At 52.7% G+C, this 12,289-nt stretch overlaps 1 protein-coding gene across 1 annotated transcript; it reads left to right on the top strand.

The window, feature by feature from the left end:
- Positions 1-577: 577 nt before the first annotated feature.
- VAT1 (vesicle amine transport 1) lies at positions 578-6,413 on the top strand (the record flags this gene model as incomplete). Its single annotated transcript, XM_082010418.1, has 6 exons — positions 578-1,533; positions 3,168-3,375; positions 3,711-3,881; positions 3,967-4,056; positions 5,007-5,248; positions 6,312-6,413. The coding sequence occupies exons 1-6, from the start codon at positions 1,201-1,203 to the stop codon at positions 6,411-6,413; spliced, it is 1,146 nt and encodes a 381-aa protein (XP_081866544.1). The 5' UTR covers positions 578-1,200.
- Between the last annotated feature and the right edge of the window lie 5,876 nt (positions 6,414-12,289).

Raw genomic sequence — 12,289 nt, 5'->3', positions numbered from 1 at the left:
GGAGCACTGGAGTGACACAGAAACTTCCCCAGTACATGTTTTGATTATCCTTCAGGTGGTCTTTGCTTTCTTTTGGGGGGTGGATGTTTTTCTTTTTCAGGGGCTCTTTGACTTGTATGCTTGAGCAGTCACCCTGCAACGGCTGCGGGTTATTAGGGATGAGGATGTGTTCACCAAGCAGCAAAGCAAGGCGTGGATCCGACTGCACACTTCACACACAAAATGGCACTGAATCAGCAGTCCTGATGGCAAGTGAGATACATGGGAGCTGGACACTGACTCGAGCAGTGAATTCATGGAGAGGGCCGCTGCCTGCTAGCAGATGCTTCATGAGCAGGAAGACAAGCTGCATCCATTGATCTGTCTACACACCCTGCCTTATTTATTTGCCTTTAGCTACAGGACTAGACCTCTACTCCTCCCTTTTGTCTGTGAGCCAGTCCATGCCTCATCTCTGCTACATGCAGCCATTTCAGGGCTATGAGCAGAGAGATATTTATTAAACCTCCCTGCAAGTGACATCAGTTACTCACAATAAATTGTAGAAGTAACTCTGTGAGATGACGCTCCAGCAAAACAGCCATTTCAAACGCGTCTCCTGAGAAGATGCAAGCAGTTTGCTTGAAAGGAATCATTTAGGAAAAAAAAGGGGGGAAAAAAAACCGTGCTCTGGGGGAAGAGACTCTACGTGTAGGACAGCACGGCCAGGGACCCGAGGGCGGCCGGGCTCTGCAAAGCTGCATCCGCAGCGCAGATGCCGAGGGCTGCGGCCCGAGAAAGCCTTCGTTAATTAACGCCCAGGTTGCTGCGGCTCCGCACGCCCCGGCGGTGGGTGCACGGGCGAATCTCTCCCCTCCTCCCTTTCTCCGTTGGCATCGGCTTCAGACCTGCCGGGGGAAGCGTCCCCTCGGCGGCGGGGCCGGGGAGGGCCCTCGGGGCCGACCGCGGGAAGGCAGCGGCGGCGGCGGGGCCCCGGCGGAGCGGCGCGGGGCGGGGCTTCCCCCGGGACACCGGGCGGCGGAGGGGCGGCCGCCGTCTGGCCGGGAGCGGGAGGCGGACGGGGAACAGCACCGCCCCGCCTGCCGCTCCTCGCTGGCCCGGCCCGCCCCCGTTCCGCCCCCCGGCCGCGCCCCGACCCCCGGCTTTTCCCCGCCCGCCGTCGCCCCGCGCCCGCAGCCGCTCCCGCCGCTCCGCTCCGCCATGTCCGCCGAGCCGGCCCCGGCCGCCGCTGCCGCTGCCTCCGAGCAGGCCCTCGGCCCCGAACCACCGGCGGGTGGCGGGGAGGCGGCCGAGCACCGGGCGCTGGTGCTGACGGGCTTCGGCGGCTACGACAAGGTGAAGGTGCAGGCGCGGCGCGGCGGCGACCCGCGGCCCGGCGAGGTCTCGGTGCGCGTCCGCGCCTGCGGCCTCAACTTCGCCGACCTGATGGCGCGGCAGGGGCTGTACGACCGGCTGCCGCCGCCGCCCGTCTGCCCCGGCATGGAGTGCGCCGGCACCGTGCGCGCCCTCGGCGACGGCGTCCGCGACCGACAGGTGAGGTTCGGCCCGGCTCGGCTCGGCTCGGCCCGGCCCCGCCGCACTGCGGTGGCCCCGCCCTGTTGCCCAGCAGGTGCGGCCCCGCCCGGGCCGCGCTCCGAGCCCCCGCTGCCCCGGCCCGGCCGCCGCACCGGCGGGAGGCGGCGGCGCGCTGGTGACCGTCCCTCCGGCGGGGACGCGGTTCCTCGTCGGGGCGGGCGGCCCGGGGCCGCGCGGGAGGCGTCCTTCGTGATCCCGCCAGCAGAGGCTCCCGCGGCGGCCGGGCAGCAGACAAAGCCGCTTGACAAAGGGGCCGCGCTGGGCTGCGTGGGCAGGACGGCCCCGGCGCGCCCCTGCCCGCCCGGCCCGAGCCTCCCGGGGCCCTGGCTGCCCTCGCTCTGCGGAACGCTGGCCCAGCCCCCGGGGCGGCAAGAGCATCGCTGCCTGCCCACCCTAAGGGCTGGGGTCTTTGGGGGCTGGAGTCGTGTGGAAAAGCTGGAAGCCCTTGCGGGCTGCCAGGTGTATTTACATGTACGAAATTTTTTTGCTAGTCGTGAGTGCTAGCAGGATGTTGGGCTGAAGCATGACCATGCTGTTTCTGAACATGTTTGTGACCAACATCTTAAACTACACAAACGTGGAAGGAAATGGCTCCGGCTGCTGCAGAGTTGTCCAGAGCCATCTGAAGGTGGTGAGGTGTGGGCATGAGCAGGTTAGTTGCTCTTGGTGCTGGGTTTGTGGCCTATGAGCCTGTGGCTGCAGCTTTTCTAGCAGCTCGGGGGACAGAGGAGTTGGCTTTGTGTGTCCCAGACCTTCAGGTTTTAGGGCTGCTCCAATCATGGTGCTTTAAAATGATTCTTGGGTGCACAACTAGCAAAACAAAGTGTCTCAGAAGAAACAGTGTGTCAGAGATGATTCCCTCCCCTCCAGGAAAACATCTTGGTTTGTTCAAGTGTAAATGCCAAACCCACACACCGAGGAGCCTTTCTGCTCACTGCCTTGGCTCTGCCTCTTGTCTTTTTGCTGATACAACTGCTCAGTGTTTTGCTGTCTCCTTCCTATTGCACAGCAAGCAGATGTTTCTTGCCCAGTGGGATAAGAGCATATTTTAGAGGATGCCTCAGGCTTGAGGCCTGATGCTTAGACCTGGACTTTCCTGAGGTTGGACATGCTTTTTTCAGGGTTGATCCTGTTAAGTATTGCCCCAAGCCTTGAATGATCCTTGGCAGAATGATCCTTGCAAGGGGCAGCAGTAATATTTCACGGTGTTCAGACTCCTACTACTAGCTTGGACAGGGAGGGCAGGACATGATCCGTGTCCCTCTTACCTCATTGGGGGTCTGTTGGTTTGGACAGCTGGCAGTCAGGCAGCATGCTGGGTGCAAGCTAGAGCCTGGGGCGCCTACAGTCCCTCTGAGGCTCCCGGCGTGCGCCCAGGTCTGTGGCGAGCGGTGCTGCGGTGCAGTTTGCCCGACGAGTGGAGCATGGGCTGCGGGCTCCTGCCCAAGCCCAGGGGTGCTGTAGTCCCTGCAGACCTCTGCACAGAGAACAACGCAGATGTACCTGGCTCTGGCCTATGGGGGGCAAGGGCATGATGACTTCTGCTAGCCTGGGGTTTGTTTCAGACTGCCTTGTCCTTTGTTTGATTTTAGGTTGGCGATAAGGTAATGGTCCTGGCTAGGTCAGGGCTCTGGCAAGAAGTCGTGAACGTGCCAGCTAGTCAGACTTTCCTGGTGCCTGAGGGGATGAGCTTCGAGGAAGCAGCTGCTCTTCTTGTCAACTACATCACTGCCTACATGATCCTGTTTGACTTTGGAAACCTGAGACCCAACCAGAGTGTCCTCATCCACATGGCTGCAGGTAAATAGTTTTTACCAGCCTGTGCTGAGACTCTTAGCCTCAACATGCAGCTTCTGAATGGGTGGCGTGGGTGAGGAAGCAATCAGAATGGGGCTGGACTGAGGAAATGTTGCTTGCTGGAGATGCAGGCTTCATGCTGACCCAGGCGCTGGCAAATGCTGAACCTATTTCCCAGCAGCCAGGGTTGGTCCCCCTCAGCGTATGTCACAGACATCAGCCTGCCCCAGGCAAAGCCTGTATTCCACCTGTACAAACAGGGATAATTTACCTATCCAGAGGCTTTTCTGACTGCTGGGGCTGTTTGCTTCTACGTCTTTCTCACTGCTTGTTTTCAGGTGGTGTGGGAACTGCTGCCATCCAGCTGTGCAAGACTGTAGAAAATGTCACCATTTTTGGCACAGCATCTGCCTCCAAGCATGATTCACTCAAGGAGAGTGGAGTCGCTCACCCCATTGACTACAGAACGATGGATTACGCAGAGGAGGTCCGGAAAATATCTCCCAAAGGTACCGTGTGGTGGAGGACTTCTACAACTGTCCTGCATTTCTTTCAAGTGCAAAGAAACTTCTAGTTACTTTCCATTCCCTCTAGGTGTTGACATTGTCTTGGACCCCCTGGGAGGATCTGATACATCCAAAGCATTTAACCTGTTGAAGCCAATGGGCAAACTCATCACTTACGGTAAGCGTGAGCAGCATGCCCAAACCCCAGCTGCTGCAGAGGAGAGACTGGCTGATGGCAGGGTGGATGCTCTGTGCTGCTCTGTGCCTGGACCGACAACCATGAAGGAGCACCCCTGTTGCTGACTGCTGTGTGTGTTGTAGTTACATTATTTCACAAACGTCTTTAGGATGCTTTGTCTGGGTGAGGCAGTGAGGGGAGTGAGCTGTGTGCCTTGCCCCGAGAGCTTGGGTCACAGGCTCCAAGGCTCTTCCCCTCCCATGGCGAGGTCTCTCTTTGAGCATGAGCCGGTGCCTGCAGGGGAAGCTGGAATGTCCTCACAGAGGAACGCCGGCACAGCTGCTTTGTCCGGGCTGACTTAATGCACAGCACTAATAGAGCCTTGCTTTTCTTCTAGAGGATGTGTGGGTGATGAGGTTTGAGGCTACTGAATACTTATCTCTCCATTCCCCAGCCCTGAAACACTGTGATTTTGTCCCATAGACAAAGCCCTCATACAACCCTCAGTGGGATTCCAGACACTTGCACCAGTGTGCTGCTTCTGTTGTCCCAGCCATGGCAGCATGTGGCTCCCCTGAAGAAGCCTGTCTGTAGGAGAAGGGGAGTGCTGTCCTGCCAGCCTGGCTGGATGTGACTTGTAACCCTCTCTTGCCTCTGCTGGCACTCCAGTCTAGCTGTGCTGCTGCTGCCCTCCTAAGAGAGGAGTTGTTCTAGATTTTTGCAATATATGGGTGCTGATAATCCAAATTCTGCATATCTTGAGGCTGAGGCAGGTACCTGTTTCCACTGAAGGTCAGTTGGGCAGATCCTGATGTGATTCAGTTCTCACCTCTGTCCTCCATCACTGTGTGAGCGGCTGTTAACAACTCAGACAATGCGCAGGGTACATGGGGTGCCCACTGCCTCTCATGTTTTGATTCCAGCTCATCTGTGGCTTGCCTTCTTTTTAGGGGTAGCAAACCTGCTCACTGGGCAGAAGAAGAACCTTATGGCTATGGCTAAAACCTGGTGGAACCAGTTCAGCATCAATGCCTTGCAGCTACTACACCATAACAAGGCTGTGTGTGGCTACCACCTTGGATATATGGATGAAGAGTTTGAACTTGTTGGAGGTGTTGTAGCCAAGCTGGTTAACCTATACAGTCAAGGCAAAATCAAGCCCAAAATAGACTCTGTATGGCCCTTTGATCAGGTGAGTCTGAGTTAACCATATAGGCTGGCAGCACCCAGAAATTACCGTGTGATTGTTTTCTGCACAGTGAGCTCTGGATCAGTGTGAGCACCTTGTTCGTGGAGGCTGAACTGTTGCAAATGTTTAATAACCATCTGTTCTCAGACATTCAGTCCTTTTTCCTTTTAAGATTATGAAGGGGGAGTAAAGTGGCTGGGCTCTTCTGCTCCAATGCACAGAGCTGGGCAATGCCAGAGAGTGTCCTTGTGGAATAGGCAGGTGCTCAGCTTGTGCTTCGTGGGCAGCAGCAGCCCGTGGGGGGGCTGGGTTATGCATCAGACTGGAGACTGCTCTGAGTCTGCAGAGCTGACTTAATTAAGCAGACAGCTGGGAAGGTTGCTGCTGCCCTTCCACCAGTGAAAAAGAGCCCAGGCAGTGAAGCAGAATGAGGATTTTGGAGGGGAATGGCAGGTTTTTCAGCAGCTCTTCCATGCTTGGTATTGTTGCATCAGCGTGTCCAGGCAGAGTCAGGTTCTTGCCTTGGAAATCCTTTGCTGGGGTAGGACTTACTGCAGGGGAACAAAGGGCTTGGTAGTGATCGGTTGGTGTTAGTACCTGAGAACTAGTCTGATGCAAATGCTTAAGGAAGACTCTGTTGATTCCAGGCCTGTCCCAGGTGCTGTTTTACTTAAAAGTATTAATAAAAATCTGTGCATGTATTGCTCTGTTGTGTAGATGGTAGAATCATTGTCCTCCTGGCTGCTGCCTGGGTTTCTGCAGTGCTCCCCCCTGTTTGGAAAGGAAGCTGTGGTGACACACATTTCATTCTTCCATGGTTTGTGTAGCAGAGCATCCTTGTGTATGTTACAGTTGGTCTGTGTGAATTCTTGAGGACAGTTTCCTATGGGCAGGCTGGGCTAGCTGTGCAACTCTGTCCAACAAGTTTATGAGGGAAGGCACCCAAATGCTTAGCCCTTGCTTGGACTGCAGGGAAGGCTGCCTTCAGGGTAGACCAAGGGCCCAGGAAGGACATGACTGCACTGCATGGTGGGTGTGGGTCTCATGGGATTTCTCTTGTTTCCAGGTGGCAGATGCCATGAGGCAGATGCAAGAGAAGAAGAATGTTGGAAAGGTCATCCTGGTTCCTGAAGCACCCAAGGAAGAATCCAAAAAAGAAGAGAACTGAGCAGATGTGTGCAGATTGTGAATTCATGGTTTAACTCTCTGATCTTTGGGACCTGGAAATGGACAGATCAGTAGCTTTCATCTTCACCAGTACAAGAACATCGTGGTTAAAGCTCAGATGAGGTTTGCATGCTCTTGTTGTGACTGACCCTTTGACAGATATGCCTCCTGCCCTTGCTCTCTGTTTTGAAGCCTGTTCATTTCGTACGTTTTTCTAATCACTTGTTTCTCTACTGAATTTCCAAACTAAGCTTACTTTTCTCCGGCAGTGCAGCTGACGCTTCCAGGCAGTTGGTGATTAACAACTGCATAGCCTGTCACTGTAAAGTCAAGATGTAACATACTGCAGCAACTGCCCAGTATCTCCACAGAAACTGAGCCCTGCTGAAGCATTTGTGCTATCACCTTTGAGAAGCTCCTTCAGCAGGAGAGTGGGCCAAACTTAGGATGTTTCCTCAACCGCCGGAGGAAAAGCATAGCTAGCCTAGTTTAATACTAGCATGGGCTGCTCTTCTGTTCACACTAACCATGCTCTTTCCCCTCTGCTTTCATATGCCTCTAACACCAGTCAGATAGTAACAGGTCATGTTGTCTTTGCCTTGTAAATAACCATCCTGGTATTTTGGAGTCTATGGCATATTGCACTTAATTTGCAGTCAGTTCTCTGTGCAGTCGGCAAATAACCTGACAGGCTGGTCTGGCCTGTGTCTGAATACAGAAGAAAAGTTTCAATTAGGTAACTTGATCTTGTCCATTTTCTGATTCCAAACTGTCTAGGGAGATCTAAACTGTGTCTGATTTTTAGAGACCTTAAGGACTCAACTGTGTCTCAAATGACTGGAACAATTGATGTTGGCTCTGTGCTTTATTAATAATGGGCTCCAAGTTGGTATTGTTAAGGCTAAACTTCACCCTCGTGTTTATTTTTCTAAGGGCTGCAGTGTTGAACTGGACTTCAGCAAGATGGGAACAAAATAAGCCCCTGTTAATGCTTGCTTTGTGCTGTGCCCTGTGTGCTGGGGAGGTGTTGCAGTTTGGCAAGTAACTTGGAAGAACCAGTCCCGTGAGCCTGCTTCCCAGGTGCCTGGGCTGGCTCTTTCTGTGGCATGCCACTCAGTAAAGCTATCACCAGGTTACTAGTGTAGACAGTAAACTGCCCAGCTCTGTGTCAAGCCTCTTGGCCTGGGCATCTTGAACAGTTTAAATTGTGCTTTTCATTCTCTTCTAGCTAGCTCGTTAGATACCCACTGAAACCAGCTCTCCCCTCGTGGTTCAGTGGTGCAGTAGGGCTTTACTGTTCTTCCCCTGAAACTGTAAGTCTTGGGACCCTTGGGCTCTCTTCCAGCATGAGAGTTTAGGAACTGCTTGGGATGCTCCTCCCAGACCAGAACTCAGTTTCTCTTCCTCTTTTCTTTCTGATATGCATTTGGAAACGTAGCTGTGCAGAGACCCAAGCCTAGTTCTGTGGGCACTTCATGTTCTGGGTGGTGCCCTCCCTTCCCTCTAGACCCTGTTTTCAGCCCTGAGTGACTGTGGTGCTGTTTGTGCTTGCTTTGAGGCTTTGTCATGGATTGTAGGTGCTGTGGGCTTTTAGGCTTCATTTTGGATTTGAAAAGGTAAACCTGAGAGTGCCAAGAAGAGCTGCCCATCATGGAAGAGCTCAGGCTCCAGGAGCAAAACCTTGGTACTAGGAGTCCTGCTTAACCAAACCCCAAGGAGGGAAGGTGCCTGCTGGGCGAAGCCCCTCTGCTGCTCAGCGGCAGCTCAGGCACTGCACAGGGCTGGGCGTTCCTGTGCAGGTGAGGAGTGTGGCTTCTTCCCTGGCCAGCACTACCCTCCACCCGGGCTCCTATCTATCAGTGCGGCTTGTATTTCAAGTGCTTCAGTCCCTAGTTCTGCCACCTTTTAGATGTGTAGGCACAGCCTCTATGGGACTTGGCCTGGCTAACTTTAAGTATTAAAACAACTCCATTCCCTATGACATCAGAGGAGGGCTGGAGCCTTCTGACAGATCCTTGTCAGTCCATCTCTCACACTTGATACGTGAACTTCATAAACATGGTCTGATGAAACTCACAAGCACAACTGTTAACCTTTCTGAATCAAATCTTGCTGCTTCTCCTTTCAGCCTGCCCTGTCATGCTAATTTAGATTAAATCCAACAAGTGTCTAATGCTGCTTTACCAGGTCTGACAACAGAAGGACTGTCTAAATTGCTGAAATGGGAAGTCTGGACCTGTTCCTCCGAGAAACTGGATTTCACCTTGATGAAAGAGCATCGTGCTCAAATGGCACACAACCCTGCATATCTTCAGGTTCTGCACACTTGTAAAGGGGAAAACTGTCAAATTGGGTTTCACAGTAACATACTCTCCTCGCTTTACTCTCGGCTAAGCGCATGCTCAGTGCCTTACTTGGATGGCTGTGGACCAGGCAGCGTAGCAAGGCTCTCACAGTCTCTTCCTCCCGATGCAGTGTGAAGGAGGAAAGTGGGAGTCTTGCAGCTTCCTATAGGACACCTCTGACATGCTGCCTTGCGGTACGCCACAGAAAACAGTATCTCGGTGCCTTCTTCTACTTGCCTGTAAGGACTAGGAAGTCACTGGAGCCTTTTCCATTCTGGCCTTTCAAAGTACTGCCAAAAACCTGTTACAACTCTTGCTAGCTCTGTTTTGTGAACACTGGTGGGTGATGTAGTCTGTCTTACTGTGAATAAGATGCTCCCTTTCCGTGTATTGCAGCCTTTGCAGGGCCGTCCTGGTGCTTCTGTGCTCCGCAGTCCGGAAGAGCAATTGTAGAGCCCTTGTCTCCCCCAGGGCAGCTGTTTGGCTCTGGCCAGTCCTTGAGTGAGGCTTTATCTGCTGCCCCAGCCTTGGCTCTGGAAACAATCCCGGCTCCCAGCTTCGGGTAGCTGCTCATGTATCTTCTACCTACAAATTCCTGAAGCCCTTATCAGGGCAAGAGTGCTAAGCAGTTACTATCTGTTAGAGTTTAGCACTGACTGTTTTATGTCCCTTGGTAGCAACAATGTTTTCTACAGCAAGTCCAAGATTGTATTTAAAGTTGCTCTTCACTGCCTCACTGATTGATGCTCTGCTCTAGGTGGTTGTGGTTGGTTGGATTTTTTTACTTATGGACAAACATTTTACAGGCCAATAAGTATAGAACCTATATAAAACAAATTCAAGTGTCTTAACTCAAAGTTAACCAGCAGGTTTGTATACTAAGGACCAAAGCAAAAAAAACCAAACAAAAACCCTAGGATAAAAATCATTCCACTCAATGTTGCTTAACTGTTTAGGGCAAAGTCATGCTGTTGAGGAAATGGGATATTCCTGTGCTTAAATTGCGTGTGCCATTCCACGTATCAGAAGTGCAATTTAATGTTTATTTTACTGATTGTCTGACCCAAAGGCTGTGCTGTGAGGTGTCCAAGTGGAAAGTGTGAGTAAGGAGTTCATGAGCAGAGGAGAGGTGTCCCCGGCCCTGCCCGCTGCTGTGGGGGTGTGCTGGGGGGCTGCTCAGCACAGGGGTGCCTGTGTGAGTGCCACTCCTGTGTCATTACCGCAGTCACCTTCCCAGACTGGTACTGCTGGCCTTGGACAAAATGCACCTCCTTTGCTATCACCAGGCAGCTTTTGTCACGTTTTTGACTCTGTGCTTTCTCTCAAGCTCACTTGTGTTGCATGCTAACTGCAGAAGGGGAAGGGAGTGGAAGCAGCCTCAGCTTGCACAGAGGAGCATGACTCCTGCCGAGTACTTTGAGACAAGGGAAGGAGTTTAGCTGTACATTTCATTTTGGACACCTGTATTAAACCAGAATTGATTGACCAGGGAGAAGTAAGAAGCACTGTGGGCCTCAAGCTTTAATTGGTGCAGGATCCTGGCCCACTTACAGCTGCTGTCATAGGTGTAAAACCACTCTTGTTGCCTAATGAAGTCTCTAGTGTGCTAAGCCCTGGTGACAGCAAAGTGTGACTGGCAAGTAGTACATGAGCGTGATGTGAAATGCATTAGACTCTGAGCCTCTTACAACATATGGTCTGATCTGTACTGTCTGAGTCGTGTTGCTTTGCAGGTATGTGATATGAGTGATACTCATCCTACAGACACATGGAAAATCTTTGTTTAAAAATATATTCAGCTTTGTGTATGTAATCAAGTTGGACAGAAAGCAAGTGTGCCAATGCTGTTTACATGACTATAATGTGTAATGCTCTGCTGTCTAATGTTACCATATGCCTTATGTGTTTCAAATGTTAATTAAAAGCATAACAAAACCCTCAGTGGTGTGCTGCTCAGTCTTCTGTTGGAATGAACCCTCTGCCCCCAGCTCAGCGTCTGGGGTACTTTTATTGCTTCTCCAGCCAATCAGTAGGTAGACAATAAATTCTCCTTCTCCCAGGGTGAGAAGATGTCTCTGCTCTCAAGGACTACTGTTAATTGTTGCCTCAAGCGTTGCACTGATCTTCTAACGCCCTGTTCTGCAGGGCAGGGATGGTGATTTTTTGTTAGAGATTTTGTTGAGATTGAAATGGGTGCCTGGGGGGTGAGGGTAAGACAAAGCATGAGCAAACACCACTAAAAAGGCATGAGAATAAATCATTTTATTTGTATTTCTCCAGTAGAGTCTATCCATGCCTCTATATTCTCATTGGAGGCAGCTGTCGTGGGTGCTGAAAGCTGTTAATGTTCTCCCCAGGAGAGCATCAGGTTGCCTGCTGGCTCCACAGCAGGTGCTGGGGAGAGGCTGTAGCTCAGGGCTGTCTGCTTGAGGGCTGAAATGTCTGAGTGAACAGCTGAAAATAGTGACAGCTCAGCTCTGGCACAGGCTTTGGCTGAGCTGGAACCTGCCTGTAGTGGCCAGAGGGGGAAGAGACTTCCAGAAGATAGGGCTGGACTACAAGCAGGCTCCTATGGCTCCTGAAAGCCACACTGGGGCTCAGCCTGGAGCTGGTGTTGAAGCTGCGTAAGTGGCTGTTGGTGATGCGCATCCAGGAGGAGATGGAGTCTCAGGGAAGCTCCAATCCATGCTAAGGCTTGCGGGGGGGGGGGGGGAATGGAGGTGCCGCTGTCACTAACAGCTGATTTCTGACTACCTCTGGGGACACAGGAGCTCCTTGGACAAACACTTGCTTTTTCCTGAGCTGTGTCAAGCTGTGGTTCTGTCAGCTGGAAAGGAAGGTGAAGCGAAGGCACAGGCGGTGGCTGCTCAGGCAGGGAGTCTCAGGCGATGCCCAGTTTCTTCAGTACTGTGCAAACCTCACGGAGATACTGGGCATCTGGATAGCCATTCCTGTGGGGCAGAGTGGGAAGGGGTGTAAATCCTGCTGATGGTGCTAAAACTGCTGAGGGGAGCAGCGGGGGTTTTTTTGCCCCATCCCTTCAACAGGGACTGAGGGTGGAAGTCCTGCTCTTGGGGAGCTGCTGCTGCCCACAGGCACAGCTTGCACCCAGAGCTGGCTGCAGAGCGCTGCCACAGGAGAAGCCAGAAAAGCTGTAAGTGAACAGGGCCCAGAATTCCTGACCATGGGGAACTTACGGCTGTGGGATGGGCAAGGGCTTTAGCTCCAGCTGGAGTGTGCCAGGGCTGGTGTGCCATACCACAGCTGCCCTGTGAGCTGAAGCAAAGGGAAGCAGCAACTCTGCCATTATGGGAGCCTGGAAGAGCCACCCATGCCAGGATTTGCTGAGCTGAAGCCCATGGTTCTCCTCTTCCAATTACTAAAAAAACCAAACCCAAATGTGGAAGCTTGGGATGAGCTGGGCCATACCTGGCTTTGCCTCCATCCCAGGAGGTTTTGTGTGGGATAAGGCCCCATGTCACTCTTTCCTCTCCATTGCAGGACTTGATCTGGAATGTCAGTCCATGCTCAA

The sequence above is a fragment of the Phaethon aethereus genome, assembly GCF_964289735.1.
Source record: "Phaethon aethereus genome assembly, chromosome: 25".
In the NCBI taxonomy this organism is placed as follows: Eukaryota; Metazoa; Chordata; class Aves; order Phaethontiformes; family Phaethontidae; genus Phaethon; species Phaethon aethereus.
The sequence above is the reverse complement of the archived record's forward strand: the minus strand, read 5'-3'. Positions and strand labels throughout refer to the sequence as shown.